The 19,935-nt window shown below is 63.1% G+C and overlaps 1 protein-coding gene across 4 annotated transcripts; it reads left to right on the forward strand.

Annotated features, from left to right (window-relative positions):
* Window positions 1–8,287: 8,287 nt before the first annotated feature.
* Window positions 8,288–18,743, forward strand: MFSD8 (major facilitator superfamily domain containing 8; the record flags this gene model as incomplete). 4 transcript variants are annotated; one of them, XM_084246005.1, is made up of 11 exons in its annotated part: window positions 8,288–8,321; window positions 9,867–9,910; window positions 10,304–10,544; window positions 11,184–11,301; window positions 12,237–12,443; window positions 13,041–13,096; window positions 15,888–15,990; window positions 16,563–16,697; window positions 17,311–17,414; window positions 17,488–17,735; window positions 18,264–18,743. In XM_084246005.1, the coding sequence occupies 11 exons, from the start codon at window positions 8,303–8,305 to the stop codon at window positions 18,477–18,479; spliced, it is 1,491 nt and encodes a 496-aa protein (XP_084102131.1). In that variant the 3' UTR covers window positions 18,480–18,743. The 4 variants fall into 4 exon arrangements, with proteins under 4 accessions (XP_084102131.1, XP_084102132.1, XP_084102129.1 ...); XM_084246003.1 differs by having other exon boundaries at window positions 8,303–8,321; window positions 11,184–11,297; window positions 12,299–12,443; XM_084246004.1 differs by lacking the exon at window positions 12,237–12,443 and having other exon boundaries at window positions 8,303–8,321; window positions 11,184–11,297; window positions 13,043–13,096.
* Between the last annotated feature and the right edge of the window lie 1,192 nt (window positions 18,744–19,935).

Consider the following 19,935-nt stretch of genomic DNA (forward strand, 5'->3'; position numbering starts at 1 on the left):
CTTCCATCAGGCAAGGGAGCACGTCTGCGAGGGAGGCGGCGGCTCCGGGAGACACGGTAGGGGTCTTGGCCGGCGCTAGCCCCAAATACAAAGTCCTGTGTCCACCCTCGTCCCCGACACCCGAGGGGCAGCCTGGAATCCCACCATGAGCTCACCCCCCGAAATGAGCCGGACACAAGGAAGGCAATGACTGGGCCGAAGGGCAGTGCCGGAGGCGCCCCGGCAGGCCCCCAGCACGGAGCCCGGGCGCCATGGACACTTGCCGGGCAAGGGCTGCTACCAGGCTCCGTCCTGGACCCTGCGGCCGCGCTCCTGTCCGCATAGCGCTGGAGGAACAGATCAGGCTGAGGATTCACCAGAGATAGAGTGGGGAGCAGAATAGGCAGACGGCCCTGCCCAGGGCGCCAGGGCACAGCGAGGTTGTGCGGGCAGCTGCGGCCGCACAGGGGGCAGGCAGGGCAGGGCAGGGCAGGGCAGGGCAGGCACACAGCCTGACCACCTCGCCGCACCCGGCCCCATACGCTGGGCGGGCCCCTCGCAGCCCCCGGGAAGTTCTAAAGGGCTTATTTCAACCTTCTCTGTCGTCTAAAGGCCAGGGTGTCGCTGGCTGGCTCAGGACTTGCCCCTGAGGCACGGAACAGTAGCAACAGTAGCCTGTCCCAGAGCTTCAGGGTGCCCAGCCCTCCGGTCTCAGTGCTCCTGCCGCACAGTGGGCACAGCCGCCCTACACGGCCTGCGGCTCGCAGGGCCACGCCCGCCCCGGGAAGGCTGGTGGCCAGCGCAGGCCCAAGTGCCCCCACTGCCCGCGCGTCTCCCCAACCTCCGTGGACATGGCTCAGCCCCTCTGGTAAAAACCTGGCCCGCGTGAGGACGCTGGGGGACCCTGCTGTCCACCGTACTCTTGGCCCCCCTGCATACGACGCAGCGCCTCGTCACGGGACGGCATGGCACAGGTCGCAGCGTCCACCATGTGCCTACGGGCGCAAGTGCACACAGACCCGAGGGGCCTCTCCAAAGCCAGAGCCCAGCCCACTGCCGGCGCCCTCCCAGGTTCTCTCCCCTCTGCTCCGGGCTGTCCGCTGGACCAGTGTCAGATCTATGGGCCCATCTCGTTTTCTCTAGATGGAGGGGAAGCTGGCACACTTACCTTTATCATTATCATAATTCCTTGGTTTAGTCCGCTTATTTTTATTGATTATTTACTTTTCTTTCTTTTTCTTTTTTTTTACACAAGAGCTGGGGTACAGGCCACAAGTGTGGGGCGTGAGAGGATTCACCAGAGACAGAGCTGGGAACAGAACAGTCAGACGGACCGAAATACGCTGCTGAGGGGAGCAGCGGGGAGACAGGAGAGGTCCGCCATGCCATGTGGGTAGCTGCCTGGCCGGCCGGGATCAAACCCATGCTGCAGAGGCTGCGGGCAGCTTCAGAGCGCTGCGCTCAACTGCCTGCGCCACCAGGGAGGCTCTGATTCTTTAGTTTTAATTGTTCATATAATTTGTGTTGTGTCTGAGTGGGAGTTTGAGAGTGATGTCTTCAGTGCACCCCACACTGCGCGGGAGGGACGGCAGGCATGGCTTTGCTCTGGGCTCCCCAGCACCATTTTAGTTTTTTTTCATTTCTTTACACCTTTAAGTGTACGCCTAGCGCTAATCTTTGATTTATCAACTTTAGGCGATATCTGACACTGAAAGTTGAGAAAGCCTGTTATGTCCCTACACCCTCTTATTTTTTGATACTTGTAAGTTATGTCGATCTTATGTCGTCATAGTCATTCTTAGTCTAGTTGTATTCCATGATCAGTGCCAACCATTTTCTAGTAATTAATAAAATGGAAAATAAAATCAATGAGAAGTCAAAAGAATTCTTTGAGAACATGTAGGGTTAATGATGTCAAGCTTTTCTGCCATTAGGAGGGACGAGGGATCCCTGCGGTCCTGTACGCCTGCCTGGTGGTGGCACCTGGAGAGGGCGTGGGTGCGCGCAGGTGGGTTCACCTGGGCTTAGGCAGCAGCGGCGCGGAACAGAATGACCAAGGGAGCCCAGGTGAGAGCAGCACCAGCAGAAAAGCGGAGGCCGCGAGAACGCAGGAGCCCAGGAAGAGCGAAGATTCGCCAGGGGCTGGGGGACCTGCCAGCCTCCCGGCCCCCACCCCCTGCCTGCCTAGACCTGGTAAAATGGCATTAAAACCCTGAAAAGCCACCGAGGGCTCGAGGACTCCTCCTTTACCCGGCCACCCGGATCTCAGAGAAGCAGCTCCGTGCCTGCTGCGGCGACAGATCACAGACACACCCGAGCTGGGCCTGAGGTAAGAGACAGGACTATTTTAGGGCTACAGACCAATGTCACCTCAATAGAATAAGAACTATTTTACAGTCACTAGCCTTACTGGCTAAACATGAAAAAAAAAAAGCCCAGCCCAGAGACGTAAATAAAACCAACAAAATCCCCAGCACTGAGGAGCGGCGATGGAGAGAGCATGCGTCGCGGGACACAGCCAGCCACGCCACCCGCACGACGGCACTGCGCAAGCTCCCCTCCGGGAGCACCCCGCTGCGGCGAGAACAGGCACCCCCGGGGACCACGGCCCTCCCGGCACAGCACAGGCCCCCCGATGTCCAGACAAAGCGAGGAAAAAAGTGTGAAGATGACGGGGGTGGGGGGTGGGGGGGTGGGGGGGTGGAGAGAAGGCACCTCACCCTGGGCACTGGAGGCGTCACCGGCGTTGGAACCAAGGGCCGCCAGGGCCGGGCCCGGTGTCCATTGGGGGAAACGGAAGGAGAGGCCGGCGCTCACTCCAAGTGCCCACGCAGAATCCCACGTCTTCCTCAGAGCCACAGACTGGCCGACACGCCACACCTGCGGCCGCCTTAATAGCGAGTGGCCGCTGGGCGGGTGGACGAGGCCGCCGCGGTGCTGGCGGGCCCTCCAGGTGCTTGCACACGGCTGCACTCTCGTGCGCCGTAACTGTCCCGGCACTTCTAAGTCTAAGCCCTGCACCGCAAAGGTTTCCTGAGTCACCTGAAGGCCCTGTCACAGGCCCTGAGAGCCAGCACTGCCTCTCCAGAGCCAGACCCCCTGGCCTGGCTCCCGCCCGTGAGCGGCCAAGACAAGCACACGCCTGCTGCCTCGCCTCGCGCCTGGAGCCTGGGGCTGGGGTGCTCTTAAATCCCATTGTAGTCCCCAAACTCGGTTTTTGGGGACACTGTAGGCACGTGGGTCTTCCACGTAGGGCGAGTGGCTACCCAGTGCCAGAGTGTGCAGACAATACGAGACTGGGCCAAAAATAACTCCAGTTCACCAAGGGTGCCGTGACATGGAGCCACACCGCACCCCGAGGCCCAGCGTGCTGGCACCAGCGAGCGTCTCAGCTCCAGGCCCGCTTTCCAGTATGGATTAGACGAGCAGGCACAGCTGCCGCCCAGCGCGCCCGGCCAGCGGGCGAGGGCACGGCAGGGCCGCACAGAAATAGAAGCTCCAGCGCAGAGCCGGGGGTGAGTCTTTCCTAGAAGGGAGCCGCGCGGGGCGGAGCCCGGGCCACGCGCCACCAGCACCCGCTGCCCTGCGGGAGAGGCGGGTGCTCCCGAGCTGTCACCAGGCGCGGGATTTCTGGACCTTCATCCTCAGAGAGTCGCGGGCGTGTCAGGGGCGGCTGGAAACGCACGCGAGTCCGAAGCCGCTGCGCGCAGACCTGGGTTATCTTACAAGTTCGTTTTTCCATCACTTCTTTCCAGCGCGAGCTCAGGCAGCAGGGCCTCAGCCCGCACCGAGGCCACCGAGGCCACCGCCGCCTCCGTGCCCCCCACCGGCCGGGCGGCTCCCAGCCCGGGCGCTGCAGGCCGAGGAGCAGCAGCCACGCGGGAGCCAACGGGCCCGCGCCCGCCCCTCTCCCCAGGCCGACACGCCCTCTCCGCGGGCTTCTTGTCAGGTTTTTGAAAAACACTCAAAAAAATTTAAAGGGCTGAGCGCGAGCCTGGAGCCGACCCGGCCCTGCGTCCCCGGGACGGACCCGGCGGCCACGGACGGCGACTCTGCGCTTCCCGGAGAACCGGCCGCCCGCGGGCGCCTCCACGCCGCGAGGACAGACGCTGCGGCCGCGCTTGGGGGGGCGAGCGCTGTCCCCCGCTCGCCGCAGCCGGCCAGCTGCTCTCGGGGCCGCCCCCCCAGCTGCCCGACCCCCCGGGGTGCTGGGGCCACGGCCGAGCGGGAACGGGCCAGCGGGAACGGGCCGAGCGGGAACGGCCGAGCGGGAACGGGCCGAGCGGGAACGGCCGAGCGGGAACGGGCCGAGCGGGAACGGGCCAGCGGGAACGGCCGAGCGGGAACGGGCCGAGCGGGAACGGCCGAGCGGGAACGGGCCGAACGGGAACGGCCGAGCGGGAACGGGCCGAGCGGGAACGGCCGAGCGGGAACGGGCCGAACGGGAACGGGCCAGCGGGAACGGGCCAGCGGGAACGGGCCGCGACACCTGCGCAGCGCGGCGGTCACGGGCGGACGCGCAAGGTCACGAAACCCGACCCGGGGCGCGCGGGGCTGACCGGGGCGGCCCCGAGAACCGAACCCGCGCCCCGCGCGCCCGCGCGCCCGCCCGCCCGCGCCCCCCGCGGACAGCCCGGCCGGGCCCCAGCACCACCCGCGGGCCGGCCCGGCGCGGGGCTCCGGCCCCAACAGGCCCCTCCCGCGCGGGCGCAGCCCCCGGCCCGGTGAGCCGCGCGGGCCCAAGAGGGCGCCGGGGAGGGGCCCGGGGCGGCCCGGCCCGCCGCCCGCACCCCCCACCGCGGCGCGGCGCTGCCCCGGGCCCGCGAGGCCCGCGCCCCGGCCCGGATCCCGCACGTAGGCGGCGCGGCCCGCCCCGCACCCCGCCCCGCGCCCCCCCGCGCCCCGCCCGCCCGCTGCTCGCTCACCCGCCGCCGGCGGCCCCTGGCCCTGCGGCCCCCCCAGCGCCGCCGCTCCGGGACGCCGGGGCTCCGGGACTCGCCCCCGCCGGACCCGCCGCGCTCGCCGCTTCCCGGGAGCGCCGCCGCGAGGCCAGACCCGAGGCGGGCGGGCGGCCGTTGGACCCGCCCCGGGCCCGCCCCAGACCCGCCCCGGGCCCGCCCCTGACCGCGGGCGCCGGAGCCCGACGCAGCGCCGCGCTGGAGCCCCGCCCCGGCCCCGCCCCGGCCCCGCCCCCAGAGCGGACGCCCCGCCCCGCCCAGCAGCCCCGCCCGCGGGCGGCGTCGGCGCGCAGGCGCACGGGCGGGCCGGCCGACGGCCCGGGCCCGGGGGCGGGGGCGCGCAGGTCTCGCGAGACTTGGCCGCCCGCCGCGAGCCGGCGCCATGGCGAGCCCGGCCGACGCCGGCGAGCAGGAGCCGCTGCTGGGCGGCCGCGGCCCCGGAAGCAGGTGAGCGGGGCTGGGCGGGCCGCGGGGGCCGCCGGCTGCTGGGCCCGCCCCCCGCGCAGGCCCGGGGCGGGGCGGGGCCGGCCCGCCAGAGCGACCCCGGCTGCCCCGGCCCGGCCCCTCCGCGGCCCGGCGCCCCCCGGGGCCCAGGGGGTCCCCCCCGCGGCGGCGCGGGGCGCGGGGCGCGGGCCCGGGAGTCGCCTGGCGCCCTGGGCGGAGCCCGGGACCCTCGGGCGCCCAGGCTCGTCCCCGCGGGGGGTCCCGGGCGCGCGGCGGCTGTGCCCGGCGGCGGCCCGCGCGGCCCGAGGCCGTCAGGAGCGGGGCGCGGGCGCGAGGCCGGCGGTCCGCGCGCTCCGAGCCGCGCGCAGGCGGGGGCGAGCAGAGGGGCGGCTCCCGCCTCGGGGCGCAGGCGGGGCTCCAGGAACCGAGTCCCGCGGGCGTCGCGCGTCGGTCGCGGCGGCACCGATCACCGTGACACGCGGGCGTGTCCGAGCAACGGCGGGCGCGGTTGCTGCCTGGCCGGCCGGACCCGTTGTCCGGCCCTGCCGGGCGAGTCAGGCAGTACCCGGGGAGGACGCAGGGGCCAGGGGGGCCGGGCGCGCGAGGAGTGGAGACAAGGCGGCGCGGTTGCTCGTCTCATTCCTTCAGGATGTGCGCGGGGCTGTGTAGGCTCAGAAGACAGGGTCCCTCGTCATCCCGAGCAAGGCGAGGCCCCCAGTACAAACCGCCACACGAGCAGGCAGGGCCAGGGTTTGATCCTCGCAACAGGACACTTGAAACTGAGCTGGGGCTGCCATTCAGTAGCTGCTTCAGGCAAGAGCCCGGACGTTCAGGTCGGGGCCCCTGCACCCCATGAGTGGCCTGCATTGCTCGGTTCTATTTTATGGGCAGTTAGACCCATTACTGGGCTCCGCTGTGGCTGGCCGTCTGCGATCAGACCAGAGTGGGGTGGGGGTCCTAAGCCCTCTTTGGAATGCAGGCTGTTTGGTCTTGAGTAAGCAAAACTGCAAATACTGCGATGGCGGTGACACACAAGATGGAGGAAGAGTGGCTGAGTCTCACAGCCGTCTGATGGGACGTGTCCCCGGAACATTCCCAGCTCGGTCTTGCTTCCCAGCGCCCTGGCGCCGGCACCTTTGCTCCCTTTGCCCTCCCTGAATGTGGCGTCTTAGCTGGCGCCCACCCTCCATGCCGAGAGCTTGACTGCGGCTTTCTCTCCTCTTGGGTTTTGCCTGACGTGGGTGATCCAGTTCAGCCCAGAGGGTTCTGTGTTCCGCATAGTTTGAAAGCCACGCGTTGGTCAGGCGCGCTGCCTTGGAGGCCGTGTATTTGCAATGAAAGGTTGAGGCATAAAACCCTTGGCTTGACAGCGGCACTGAGGAGAATGTCGAGCAGAGAACAAATACCAGAACCAAGCGGCCGTCGTGGGCCCTAAAGCCCAGCGTGGTGGTGGAAGGCGCGCCCCTTCTCGAGCTCCGCCGACTCGGGACAGCAGCCTCTGGAAGCCAAGTCTCAGCCGCCACTCGGCTCAGCCGCGCGGTAAACAAACGTGATGGGCGCAGTGGCTTGAAGCGCCTGCTCGCCAGCAAGTGGAGAGATACATTTTTTTTTTACCAAAGTTGCAGTTTCTGAAGGAAAAGGTATTTTTTTTAAAAAGTCAAATCCATAGAAACGTTTAAAGACACCACACAGTGAATACCATGTGCCCTGACACCGTCCCAGCGCCCACAGCCCCTACCCCGAAACAAAGCCACCCTGGAGCCGACCGCATGGCTGTCCTCCCAGCAACTGGTGCAGTCCTCATTCCAAGCGGCACGTGCGTCTGTTCTTAAGTTTTCCCAGTGGTTCCGGAGACGTGCTCGATGACTCAGCACAGAATTTTAAAGTCCTCCAGCAAAAGCCCTTCCCTGGCGTCTCCCTCTCCCGCCCAGCTTGCATGTTCTGCTCAGCGTCTAGCCCCTGGATTCGTGGGCTGAGACCTTCTGAGTAGGTGGTGGCCACCCCCCAGCCACAAGGGCTGTGGACGCTGCGGGGACACCCGCTCCAGTGCAGAGGCCCAAGGAGCAGGTGCGGGCTAAGGAGGGCGCTGCGGCTCCTTTCCCGCGGGGGCGCAGGCGCTGGGCCCTCCCTCTGGGCCTTGTCATGGAGGCTCTGCGCTCATCAGCCTTTCGGCCCGTCCCCGAGGAGAGATTTTTGACCAAGTTCCAAATGAAGCTGAAGCCACTCAAACATCTTTTCAGACTCCAGCTACTTCTTTTCTTGCTCCCTAACTTGGATAAGTTCGAGCAGCATAGTTATTCACAAATTTTCAGACTTAGGTAATTAAATGTTTTTGAAAAAATACATATTTTTCAAATGTGTAGCGTCTTATGCATACGATCCTAACCCAGTGCCGACACTGATTCCAGCATCCAGAGCCGTGGCCCGAATGGGGCATAATTATCCGTATTCTGTATTTCAAGTTTCAGCGCAGGGACGCAAAGTGCAGACTCTGGGCTCGGCTGCTCCGGGGCGCGCTGCAGGCGGGAAGGGCTGGCTCTGCGAGGGGCGGGCTCGGCCAGGACCGAGCGCGCCTGTCACATCATCCAGTAAAGGGTCTTTCTCTTCTTCCTTCCCTGCCTATCCCTCCCGGTCACCTCACACTTGGAAAAAGATGTCCCCCAGGCCCCGGGTCTGCACCCAGGATCCATGCAAGTTCCCAGAACTGACGCTCAGTCGTGGGTGACCTCGGAAAGGCCAGTGTGTGTGAGGCCTCTCTGGGCCATCGTCTGGGTGGCTTCAGGACGGGAAGCTGTGGCTCAGGGTCATGGGCACGTGAAGTGAACCCCGCTGTTTTCCTTCTGCCTAGAGAGTGGGGCATGGTCGAGACCCCGGAGCACTTCAGGAGCCGGTGGCGGTCCATCAGGGTCTTGTACCTGACCATGTTCCTCAGCAGTGTAGGTAAGTGCTGGAAATCGTGCAGGATTTTGAACCTTCGGATCACATGTATTTTGAAGTCATTTATTTTTTTTAATTATTTTTTGGTCAGTGTTGAGTTTACCTGCCTGGTTGTGTCATCAGTCTCCAGAACTTTTTAATGTTGCAAAACTGAAGCTCTGTCCCCAGGAAACAAGAGCTCCTGCTTCCTGCTCCCCGGTGCCCGCAGCCACCCTCTCGCTTTCCGTTTCTGCAGATTTGACTCTTGTAGAGGCTCCGTTTAAATCGTCACACGATCCTTTCCTTTCTGTGACGGTTTATTCCCTGGGCACGATGTCCTCCAGGTTCGCCACATGGTCGCGTGTCAGACTTCCATTCTGAAGGCCGAGTGATGTTCTCTTGTGCATGTTGTAGGAAAGAAAACCTTTCCCTGCCTTTTTAGTTTCATAGCTAGGGCTGCAAAATTCACACAAGACAACGAACAGGAGAAAAACACGTTTATTTGATGTGAACGTGTTTATGTGGCACACAGCTGCGGAAGAACACGGTGGCTCCCCCAGGGTGGGGTCCCCCTTGCGGGGGCTCCCCACAGTGGAGTCTGGGGGACTGTGGCTGCAGGATGCCGGAGGCCCGGCGGCCGTGGCGTCGGCGAGGCCTAGTGAAATTCTGTTTCGAGTCGGCCTGCCGGAAGGAGGGGAGGCTTGAAGCAGGTGTCGTCGTGGCTGGACCGCGAAAGCGCTGCGCTAAGCAGGAAGCCAGACACAGAAGACCCCGCGTAATTCGGTTCTGTCCATGTCGTCCAGAACAGGAGCATCTGTGGGGACAGGGAGTAGGTTCGGGGCTGTTTAGGGCCGGCTTGGAGGCGCGCGGAGTCCAGGCTGGGACTGCAACGCTCTGGAGGCGCCGACGGTGCCGCCTGTGCCTGATCACGCCGAAGGCCATGAACTGTGCACTTCAGGTGGATCCCAGTTATAGCTTAGGGTTGTGTTTTGTTTTTTTTTTTAAATAAGTGACAGAATCCGGGTAGGCTGTGCCGCAGTCAGCGCTGACGAGTGGCTTGGCGCGCACTTGGCAGTGGGCAAGAGGCCAGCCGGCCAGCAGGGAGCAGACACTGCCTCGTGCGGTCCAGCCGCCCCAGAGGCCCTGCATCTGGTCAGCTGCTGCCCCCCGGGGGTCCTCTCCTCCCGAGTCTTCCCCGTGGTCCGTTTCCTTTCCCGACCAATGGGTGAGAAGCCTCTGCCACCACAGGGCCCCTTCCCGTTCGTTCTGCACGCAGAGCTTAACGAAACTGCCAGTCAGTTCCGTCGCGTGTGGGCCTGTGAGTGCGAAGTTGCTCCCTGCTTTTTGTATTCATTGATGTCAGGGACAATAGCTACACGTTCTTTCCTAGCCTTTAGTATTTATTGTCTTTTTGTTAAAGAAAACCTGTTGCTTAATAAGTTAGGCGCTTGTGAACATCAAGCTGTAGGCGCAGGTGGTTACTTTCAAGCCAGGCTGTGGGTGAATACGTGTGTCTGTGCTTACCCCGAAGTGGTGGCGAGTGTGAGTAACCAGTCTGCCTTTTCGCAGGGTTTTCCATCGTGATCATGTCCATATGGCCGTATCTCCAGAAGGTTTGTGCCCCCGTGCGTCCTTCCGAGGTAGCTGTAACCGTGACCCTTGTGTGCCGAGTGTCCCGGGGAGCCTCTCGGCCGTGCTGTGACTGCAGCTTTACTGGAGTAACTTGAGATGCTTCCTGAAAAGAGTCTTATAAGCAAAGCACTTCACTTTGCAGAGCAGAACAGTATGCTAGAGAAACGCCTGCCATGGCAGCAAATAGGGCCACACCCCCCAGTCCTGCACAGTGGATGCAGGGCTGCTGCCCGGGACCGGGGCCTGGCAGGAAGGAAGCAGCCCTGTAGCCCGAGTCCCCAGCTACCTTTCTCAAGGGAGCTTGTGCCCGGCTGCCAGCCCCTCAAGCTGGCCCTTCCCTTCCCCGCCCCCCAAGCCGGCCCCTCTCTCTGCAGATTGACCGGACAGCCGACGCGGGCTTCCTGGGCTGGGTGATTGCTTCCTTCAGTCTTGGCCAGATGGTGGCTTCGCCTCTATTTGGTCTGTGGTCGAATCACAGGCCGAGGAGAGAGCCTCTCACGGTCTCCATCATCATCGCGGTGGCGGCCAACTGCCTCTACGCCTACGTGCACCTGCCCACGTCGCACAACAAGTACTACATGCTGGCGGCCCGCGCGCTGGTGGGCTTCGGCGCAGGTAAGGGGGCTGTGCCCGCCCGAAGGCCCCTGGCCCTCAGCCTCACGCCCACAGCTCCATGCATGGCTCACGCCTGCTACCAAACCCACGCCGTCGCCCGGCCTCTCCCGTGAGGCTCGCCCCCTGCGGCCCTCCTGTCCCCCGTCCCCCCTTCAGGGTCAGGCCAAGCACTGCCTCTCCATGTGAACTCAGGCTCCCACGGCCCTCCGCGCGCCCAGCGTGTCTCTGGCGCTTGGTACAGGTTTTCATCCTTTACACCCCCTGCAGCAAACCTTTTGTAGTTAGAGACGGTTTATGTCTTTTTAAAACGTTCTGTGACTCCTGGAAGAGTCTCTTGGGAGAACTCGGGACACGTTTTGAATGATGAGCGGGCTTCTGTCTACTCTGCAGAGCAAGCACGCACACCGGTTAAAAACAGCCCTGGCAGTCGAGGCGCTGGCCTCTCAGTGCCTTCTCAGGCCCAACGCGCGGGTCCTTCACTGTCCACGTCGGGGAAGTCCCTCTCGACGCCGCACATGCTAATGAGCCGTGCATGTCGTGGAGGAAGTGGTGACGCTGCTCCGACTCTCCCGTTGTAAGCCCAGGTTCACGTTCTCCACCCGAGGGCGCCTCCTTTCACTCTGGGCTACTGTCTCTTAGGCAACGTCGCCGTGGTCCGCTCCTACATTGCCGGCGCCACTTCCCTGCAGGAACGGACCAGCTCCATGGCCAACACCAGCGCGTGCCAGGCGCTGGGCTTCATCCTGGGCCCAGGTGGGTGCTCCTGCCATCGCCCGACTGGGGGACGTGTGAGGCTCAGGTGCTGAGTGAAGTCCGAGCATGAAGCGTCAGAGCTGAAGGGAAAGGGAGAGGAGGCCAGGCTTTGCCCTGGCCGGAGCCACCGGTCTGAGGCAGCTCTGCGTCCTCAGCGGGTGTGCGCCGGGCGGGGCTGACTGACTGCACTCGCCTGCCCAGCAGCGGCCTCCGGCCTCCTCCCCCACGGCCAACAGCTCTGGACACCCAGACAGCGCGGTCTAGGCCAAGGTGCTCAGGAAGCACCCGGGCTGCGAGCAGCACTGGGAAGACAGATTCACTTAGACGTTCTGTACGGATGAGTGAGCAAGGGTCTGAGGCGATTAGGCCCCATGTCCCAGGGCAACCATTGACCAGCGCAGAGGCCTGTGGGTGCCCGGTGCTGCTCTTCCGGGCAGCGCGGCGGCAGCTGGGCCCTCCCCAGGACATGTGCGGCACTGGCAGGGCCAGGCGGCGGGGGGCGGGGACCAGGAGAGCAGAGCAGCGGCTCCCGGCCTGACCCGTGCGCAGACCCTGTGACTGTCCTGCGTCGCCGGCGCGGGCTGTGGCTCTTCCTTTCTTACATCGAAATTGATGAAAGTTTTAAAATTTATTTCTGGAAGAAGTCGCATGATTTAAATTTCCTGGGAGATGTTTTGTCGAAAAGCAGGCCCTGCCAGGGCCTGAGCCTGCCTGTGGGCCGTGCGCGCCGGTGCTCTGAGACCGTTCTTCCGTCGCCGTCTCCCTCAGATGCTAATTCCTCGCTGGGTGCTGGTCACGCCATCGCAGGAAGCCTCAGTACCGTGGCTGTGGGTGCAGGATGCATGGCCATGCTTTGAACAGAACCAGTGAATTTTCTTGGTTTTCCCAAACCAGTTTTCTTGATGTGGGGTGTGGACGGTGACTCCAGTTACTGCTCAGTGTCTGCCCCAGTTGTCTGCGCCTCCCGAGCGGCTCACCCTTGTACCTTTCGTCTTGTCCAGTTTTTCAGACTTGCTTCGCGCTCATCGGAGAGAGAGGCGTGACCTGGGATGCCATCAAGCTGCAGATAAACATGTATACAGCCCCGGTTTTGCTCAGTGCCTTCCTGGGAGTTATAAATATTATTCTGATCCTTACTGTATTAAGGTAACCAGATTGAGATGAAAAAGCCACGTTTTAGGTTGTGAAATTAACTAAGCATTATTATCTCCTTATTGGGGGATAGTGTTTTTCAAAGCCTTTATTTGGTTTTCACGCCTGTACATGTTCACGTAGTACCGGGCCGAGCAGTGGCCATCTGAGAATTGAGAGCAGGTACAAGGTCTTTGAAGACTGAGGTTAGTCCGGATGCACTGGCTGGCGTGTAGCAGAGGGTGGCAGCGGGCAACACCGAGCAGATGCATCAGTGCCAACCGGACACGCATAGGTTACTGGCGGTGAACGTCTCTCGCTGCCTGCGTGCTAGAAGGACTTGATAAAGCCATGGGAGTTTTGTTGCTTTGTCCTTCTCTGGGGCGCTTCATCGGCGGGCGGAGCGCGTAGTCGCTGGAACGTCAAGTGCTGAATAAGGTGCATCATGTGCTTTTTACTGAACTGAGGGTTTTTTTGTTTCATCTTATTACTTAGAAACCAGTAAAAGAAACTATGTCAGAATGTGAAAGGATGGAAGATGAGGGATAAATTTAAGTCATTTATTTATTACAGTAAACCTTTTGTGGCTACGTTTGTGTTTTTCTTTTCAAGAGAGCACCGAGTGGATGAATCAGGACGACAGTATAAGAGCATTAACTCTGAAGAAGGTACCGCTGGCCTGTTTGGCTACATCACTCTCTCTTACCCCGTGTTCCCAATGTCCGTGGTGTCCGCCACGAGGACAGTGCAGTGGGCGGAGGGAAGATCTTCAGAGCTGAAAGTTCTCCGGGTTGATTCTTTCTGGAAGGCGTGTCAGCAGGTCGGAGCGCAGGGCCCAGAGGTTCAAGCCGCCGCTAGAAACCGCTTCATGGGGTTTCTAAAGAGCCGGCATCCTGAGCCCTGCAGCTCCTGGGGCTGATCTCGCTGGCTTTGCTGCCAGATGTGCCTTTGTGTTTCAAGAAGTTCTTTGTTCCCTTAATCATGGGAATCGGGGTGGTTTCTCTGCTCAGTTTCCGTTCCTTTGGCAAATGTGCATTTCCCCCCTGTGACCTTCCTCCGACTCAGCAGCTGCCTGGTGGGGGGGGCCCCCCCGCTCACCAAGCGGGTGACCAGGTTCTAGCCCACGTCCCCCCGCCCCCTGCCCCAGCGCCCCCCCAGCCGAAGGACACCTCAGTCCTCTCACCCCCCCACCCCCCCACCCCGGTCTGTAAAGCCGTGGGACACGCTCGGTGTTATTCACCAAGTACTTCCCTAGCTGTTGTATTTCATTTTCACAAGAGAAGTGGACGGTCAAGTTGGGGGGGGGGATGGCGGGGGCGTGAGGGCAGAGCCACAACGGGACCCAGGTGTGCTGTCCAGGCCTGACCAGCAGCAGCCGCAGCTGAGCGGGTGGGCAGGTGTTCTGAGGGGAGGAGGAAGATTCTTGACAGAATGGGCAGGGAGCAGGGAGTAGTGGCGGGAGCTGCTGGTGTCTGCAGCTGTTGCTTCCAGAGGGTGAGAGAGAGGAGAATTTAGGAGGGACATTGGCGAGGAGGTGCTTTGTTTCCCGCCTGGACGGAGCTGGTGAAACTGCTGCACGGAACAGCCGGAACGTCCCAGAGGCCCTGGTGACGCTGGTGCTGGAGCCACAGACGTGGGCGTCGCGGGGGGAAACAGAGGGACGGGGCGGGCTGGGTGGACCGCAGGGCAGGGTGGGATGGCTCTTCAAAACGCAAGACCGAGCAGCGAGGACGTGCGGGCGGCGGGTGGAGGATACCATCCTGGGGGGTAGAGGGGGGTGCTGACCGAAAGGGCCTGTGTGAAGGGGGTGAGAAGGGCAAGGTGGGGGTTGGGGGGAGAAGGAGGGGGGATGACCCCACACCAGCGCTCAGGGCGGCTGTGCTGGGAGCCTGGAGCCCTAGGTGCAGGCCCTGACTCTGACCCGGCCAGGAAGGCTGCCAGGACGCACGCACGATGCCGGGTGCGGTTGAATCCTTCAATAGAAATACGTCCCACCCAGTTAAATTGGATTTTAGATAAACAAAAAATTGTTCTTTAATGTAAATATGACCTAAACAGTTCATGAAATACACGTGAATTTAGTGCTGCGTGTCGTATACATAGAGTTACTGTTCATCTCAAATTCGAATTTAACTGGGTTTCTGGCATTTCGTTCACTAAATCTTGCAAAGTCTGGTGAGACCCCGGACTCCCCACTGTGACAAGCTGCGCCGAGCGGGGCTGCTGGCCTGGGCGCCGCCCTCGGAGGGCACACAGACCCCGTGCCCCACGGCCAGGGGTGTGGTGCATGGTCGAGGGCTGGGGGGCAGGCGGGCGGCTGTGCCAGGCACACGGTGGGGCACCTCTGTGTCGTCAGGCTCTGGCGCAGGTGCTGATTTAGAAAGGACAGGTCTGTGTTTTCCTGAAGATTTCTGGGTGCTTCAAAGAAATTTCTATGAAATTTAAGTTTCAGCAAAGAGATGAAACGTGTCAGGACTTTTCCTGTTAAAGATGTTACCGGGGACGGGATCCTAATTTTGGTCACAGATAGGGGAACGGGGTGTTCCGGAGGGTTAGGGTCCGGGTCCTCAGGCCCTGATGACTGGGCGCGTTTCTGGCCCGTCCGGTTCAGGTCGGCCTCTCTCAGCCGGCCCTGGGCGGAGGCGGAGCAGTGAGCCCTGGCTTCCAGGCGTGGAGGGTTGAGTGTGTCTGCGTGGACAGGCCCTGAGCCCACCCTGCAAGAGCAGCTGGGACTAGAAAGGGCCCAGCCCGGTGCTGCCTGTCCAGGTGCGGAGCCGCGGCCCTTCCCGCTGGAGGGAGGGCGCAACGTGGGGCCCAGAGCGCCTGCAGGCCTCAGCACCCCAGGGAAGTAGGGCTCGGACCCCAAGACCCCCCCAGGGCACAGTGAGCGTGCTGGGCCCCAGCTGGCCAACCTGCGCGTGTGTGGCTGCGCGCTCTTCAGTGGGGTCCCGGCTCACTGCGCGAGTGTGGCTCCGGGCCTGCGCTCAGCGTCCGTCAGGCGCTCGCGCCTCCGCTCTGGAAGGCCAGCAGCGCCCGCCGGGCCTCTGTAACGTGTTTCCTTGCCAGGTGGAAATGATAGTGTAGACTTTTAAAAGGGGTTTAAAAATTGGTAATAACAAGGATATTTAATCCTAACTTGAAATTCAAATTATGTATCACTGAAGTGAATCGTAGGGCTGGGAACAGATGCATAAACAGCTGCGAATGTAATATTTGGGTAGAAAAACCTGCGACTGAGGTTTAAAGCAAATGTCTCCGGTTGTGTCACCAGGCAGAGTCTGGCCCATCCACGCTCCTCTGTCCGGGCGGGAGAACGTCCCGCGGTCACGGAACCGGGGCCGAGTTTACTCTGAGAGGCCGTTGGGAGTTGCCAAGGGCCGAGCGGTCAGTGTCTCCGTGACGCCGCGTCTCAGGGGCGGCGGGGCGTGTGGGTGACGTGCCTGTCCTGCTCCCGCGCAGGTGCCGACGTGGCCAGTGCCCGCGGGGGCCCTGACCATCTCGCCGTCGTGGCCACCAACGTCCTGTTCTTCGTGGTTCTCTTCATATTCGCCCTCTTCGAGACGTGAGTCTCCTCCTCCGCCTCTCGGAACTCCCAGAGCCCTTTTCCTAGAAGGGGCGGCAGGTGGGTGTTCTCGCAGCTTCCTGGGAAGCCTGTTTCCTTGTCGGCGTGGAGCCTGTGAACCTGATGCCTTCCGGCTCGAGGGTGGTCACGCCGCTGTCGTCCGTGGCCTTCCTCACTCCCGTGTGCAGGAGTCGCCGCGCGGCCTCCCCCTTCCTCGGAGCCTGCTGGCAAATGCAGCCGTAAAGCCTTTGGGCCGCGGCTCCCTGCTGTGCCCGCGGGGCTCGGTGTGCACACGGCCCCAGCAGGGGCTCTGCGGAGGCCGGAGAGGGCACGGGGGCAGCGGCTGCCGGAGCCGCTGGTGTGTGGGTGACCGTGTCCCCTCCCACCTGTGTCCTGCCCGTCTCCCGTCTAAAGCCCAAAGGGACGTGCGGAAGAAATCAGTCCAGCAGAGCTTGTGACGTGACGCGCAGGCCGTCGCGGCTGTCACTGCTGGGTCACACAGCTCCTGCTTCACCCTAAGTCAGGACGGCGCGACTCGCACAGGGATAATAAAAGAGGACCCCCCTCCCCAGCATCCTCACCCCGCTGACGATGGACATGTTCGCCTGGACGCGGGAGCAGGCCGTGCTGTATGACGGGATCACGCTGGCCGCCCTGGGCGTCGAGGCAGTGATCGTGTTCCTGGGGGTCAGATTTCTTTCCAAAAAGTGAGTGATGCGTCTTGGGCTTCAGTTCAAGCCTGTTTTTTAACGTGAACGCTCAAGCCCGTTTAAAGCGAAACTTGAAAGAACTAACGTTGGGAATGAACCGGGCCGGTGAAATCTTTAAAGCTCTTCTCAGGTGCGTTCGGCTGAGCCCAGGCCCTGGTCTGCTCTGCCTCGCCGTCGGCCCCCGAGCCCGCTCCAGGCGCGCCTGTGTGCTCGCGCCGTGCGCTCCCCACCGATGCCCGCGCGGTTTTCAGGGGTCCGGGTTCCACTTAGTGGGAGACTGTGGTCAGCGTCCGTATCGGCTGACACGTCACTGCAGGGTCAAGACAGTTTCTTTTTTTTTGTTTGTTTGTTTTTTTGTTTTTTTTTTTATTTTTTTTATTTATTTATTTTTTAAATGTCTGAGGCCTCAGAGACACATTCATCACAGGTCTCAGACTGCGTCCCCATCACCTATTTTTCTATGCATGGAAATGCCCTTCCTGTTTACAGTCTTCCCAGATTTCTCAGTCAGCCTCTCAAGACAGTTTCTTTATGGTCGGTCTTCCGGCCCGTAGCTGACCCGCGGCTTTGCCGTGTGAGGCTCCCCATGGGACCCCTGCTTCTGTTCCAGGGTGGGCGAGCGCGCGATCCTGCTGGGCGGACTGGCCACCGTCTGGGCCGGCTTCTTCGTCTTGTTGCCCTGGGGGCATCGGCTCCCCCGGATCCAGTGGCAAGGTACCAGCCCCGTTCTGTGAGCTGGCGCCGCATGCGCCCGGCGGCAGGTGACACCGCACTCCGTGTCTCACAGATTTGCATAACAACACTGTCCCCAACACCACGTTCGGGGAGGTTGTCCTCCCTCTCTGGAAGGCTCCCAGGGAAGACCACAGCGAGGAGCCCACGGGGTGCCCGATCCAGCAGGCCTGGTGCCTCTACACCCCCGCGGTCCACCTGGCCCAGTTCCTGGCCTCGGTGCTGCTCGTGGGGATGGGCTACCCGGCCTGCAATGTGATGTCCTACTCGCTGTACTCCAAGATCCTGGGACCAGAGCCGCAGGTGAGTGGTCACCCGGCCGCGGCCCCAGGGAGTGCCCCTGACGCGCACTTCTTTGCTGCCCCCACCCCCCCCATGTTACAAAGGCTGTTGGTTTTCTGGGCGAGGCGGCCAGTCGGCCATGCTGGGCTCCGGCCTTCTCGGCCACTGAACGTGCTGAGTGTCAGTCTCATGCTGGCTAACTGGGGTGCACCTGGCTAGCGAGGGGACATGCTGGCTAGTGGGGGGTCACGCTGGCTAGCTGGGGCAGAGCCACACGGGGACGCCCGGAACCTGCATGGCCTGCTGTGAGCGCCAGGCGTCTGCCCGAGGCCACTGCTGCTTTACGCTGCGCTCAGGGTCCGCAGACGCTAGGTCTGTCCCATGCCCCCCTTGATTACTAACGCCGACACGCATGTTTATTCTGCATCGTTTGCTGTATTTATAGGGGGGCATTTCCGTCTCATTTTTTTAAAAGACCGGAGCATGGCCCGTGAGCCTGCCCTCAGTGGCCTGGCCCAAGCGGCCCGCTGACCCATCTGTTGCCCGCAGGGCGTGTACATGGGCTGGCTGACGGCCGCCGGCAGCGGGGCGCGGATCCTGGGGCCCGTGTTCATCAGCCAGGCCTACACCGCCTGGGGCCCGCGCTGGGCCTTCAGCCTCGTGTGTGCCGTGGTGGCGCTGGCCCTCGCGCTGCTGGCCGCCGTCTACCGCAGGCTCGTGGCCTTCTCCGCCAGGCGGGGGGCGCCGCAGGAGCCGCCCAGCTGAGGTGCCCCCGCACACACGCAGCTGTCAGGCCTGGCCGCACCTGAGCACCAGCGCGGGCCCGCCAAGGACCAGCAGGACGAACAGAGAGCACCCCAGGACTTCCTCCCTGAGGAGAGTGACCCCACTCCTGTAACGGGGTGCGGGAGGGTCAGGGGTGAGGGGGCCCCGAGCCCAGCAGCCCCTCCTCGCAGGCGGACACGGGTGGGCGGTACGGCCTTTCTAGGGGTCTGCACCGTGCTCGCCTGGCTGGAGGCTGCTTTTGTTTAAAGACACCCCCTTGCCTTTTATTTTAATTTGCAATTTATGATCATGTTTCCTCATGAAATGGAAAGTTCCCATCAGCCCCCTCGGCCCAGCGCCAGCCCTGACTCCAGCCCGGTGCCCCCAAGACCCGGGGCCCCAGGCAGTGCGAGTACCAGGACCGGGGCCGAGATGACTACGCGGGTTTGCTGCTCTCGGCCCCTCTCCTGGGGGGTCGCCGACCTCGCTTGCAGGTGCCAGGAAGGGTCCACCCCGACACCCGCGGCCGCTGCTCGTTACCGCGGTCCGCGGTTTTTGGTCCTTCGACGCGGGAGGCAAACCAGCGCGAGGAGCCGCCGCCCAGGAGGGAGGCCCGCCCGGGCTGTGCCCGCTTGGCCGTCGGGACCGCTCCGCCAGGCCAGGCCGGGCCTCGCTCCCGGGGCTGTGCGCCCCACCCACCCGCCGCGGTCCCGGGGCGCCCCGGCCTTGCGGGGCCAGCGGGCTGCCCTGTGCGACGCTCCGAGCCTCCCGGGCGTTTCCCACTGGAAGTTGTGAACACTAATCCGAGTAAACGGCCTCCCCGCGCTGCACGCGTTTCTCGGGCTTGTTTGGCGGAGGAAACGGAAGCCGGCGTGGGGCCAGGGTGTCCGAGGCCCCTCTCCCGGCGCCGTCTCCCCGGCTTTGCTGACCCACAACCACCAGGACCCTGAGGGCGGGCCGGGCCAGTCCCCCCGGCTCGGGAGGGCACCCCAGGAGCCTGTCCTCCGCGGGGACCGGCCCTTGCTGTCAACACAGCTCGTGAGCCCAGCCTTTGCCCATCCGCCCCGCTCGCCCCCCAGGCCTCAAGGACGGGCAGAGCCCTCCCGTCCGCTCCCCTCAGTGCACTCGCCTTGTCTTGGGGTGCGAGGGCCTCCCTGGAGCTGCGATGCCAGCCCCTCCTGCTCGTCCTCGACACGCCCTCTCCGGGGCCACAGGGAGCCCGTGCGGCCCCCTCAGACCCCGGCGTCCGCGTGGATAAACACCCCAAGGTGGGGGGTCCCGTTCTGAGGGGCCGCAGTGTCGCCCAGTGGCGCGGCCACAGCCCCACTGCAGGCCCCCGGGGCCGTCCCCTCCCCGGCTCTCCCACAGCGGCTGCAGCAGCAGGTGTGCAGGGCCCCTGAGGGCCAGGGCGCCCCCACCCCAAGCCTGCTGGCAGAGCCCCCCAGCCTCAGCCCCT

Source organism: Talpa europaea (assembly GCF_964194135.1).
Source record: "Talpa europaea genome assembly, chromosome: 10".
NCBI lineage: Eukaryota > Metazoa > Chordata > Mammalia > Eulipotyphla > Talpidae > Talpa > Talpa europaea.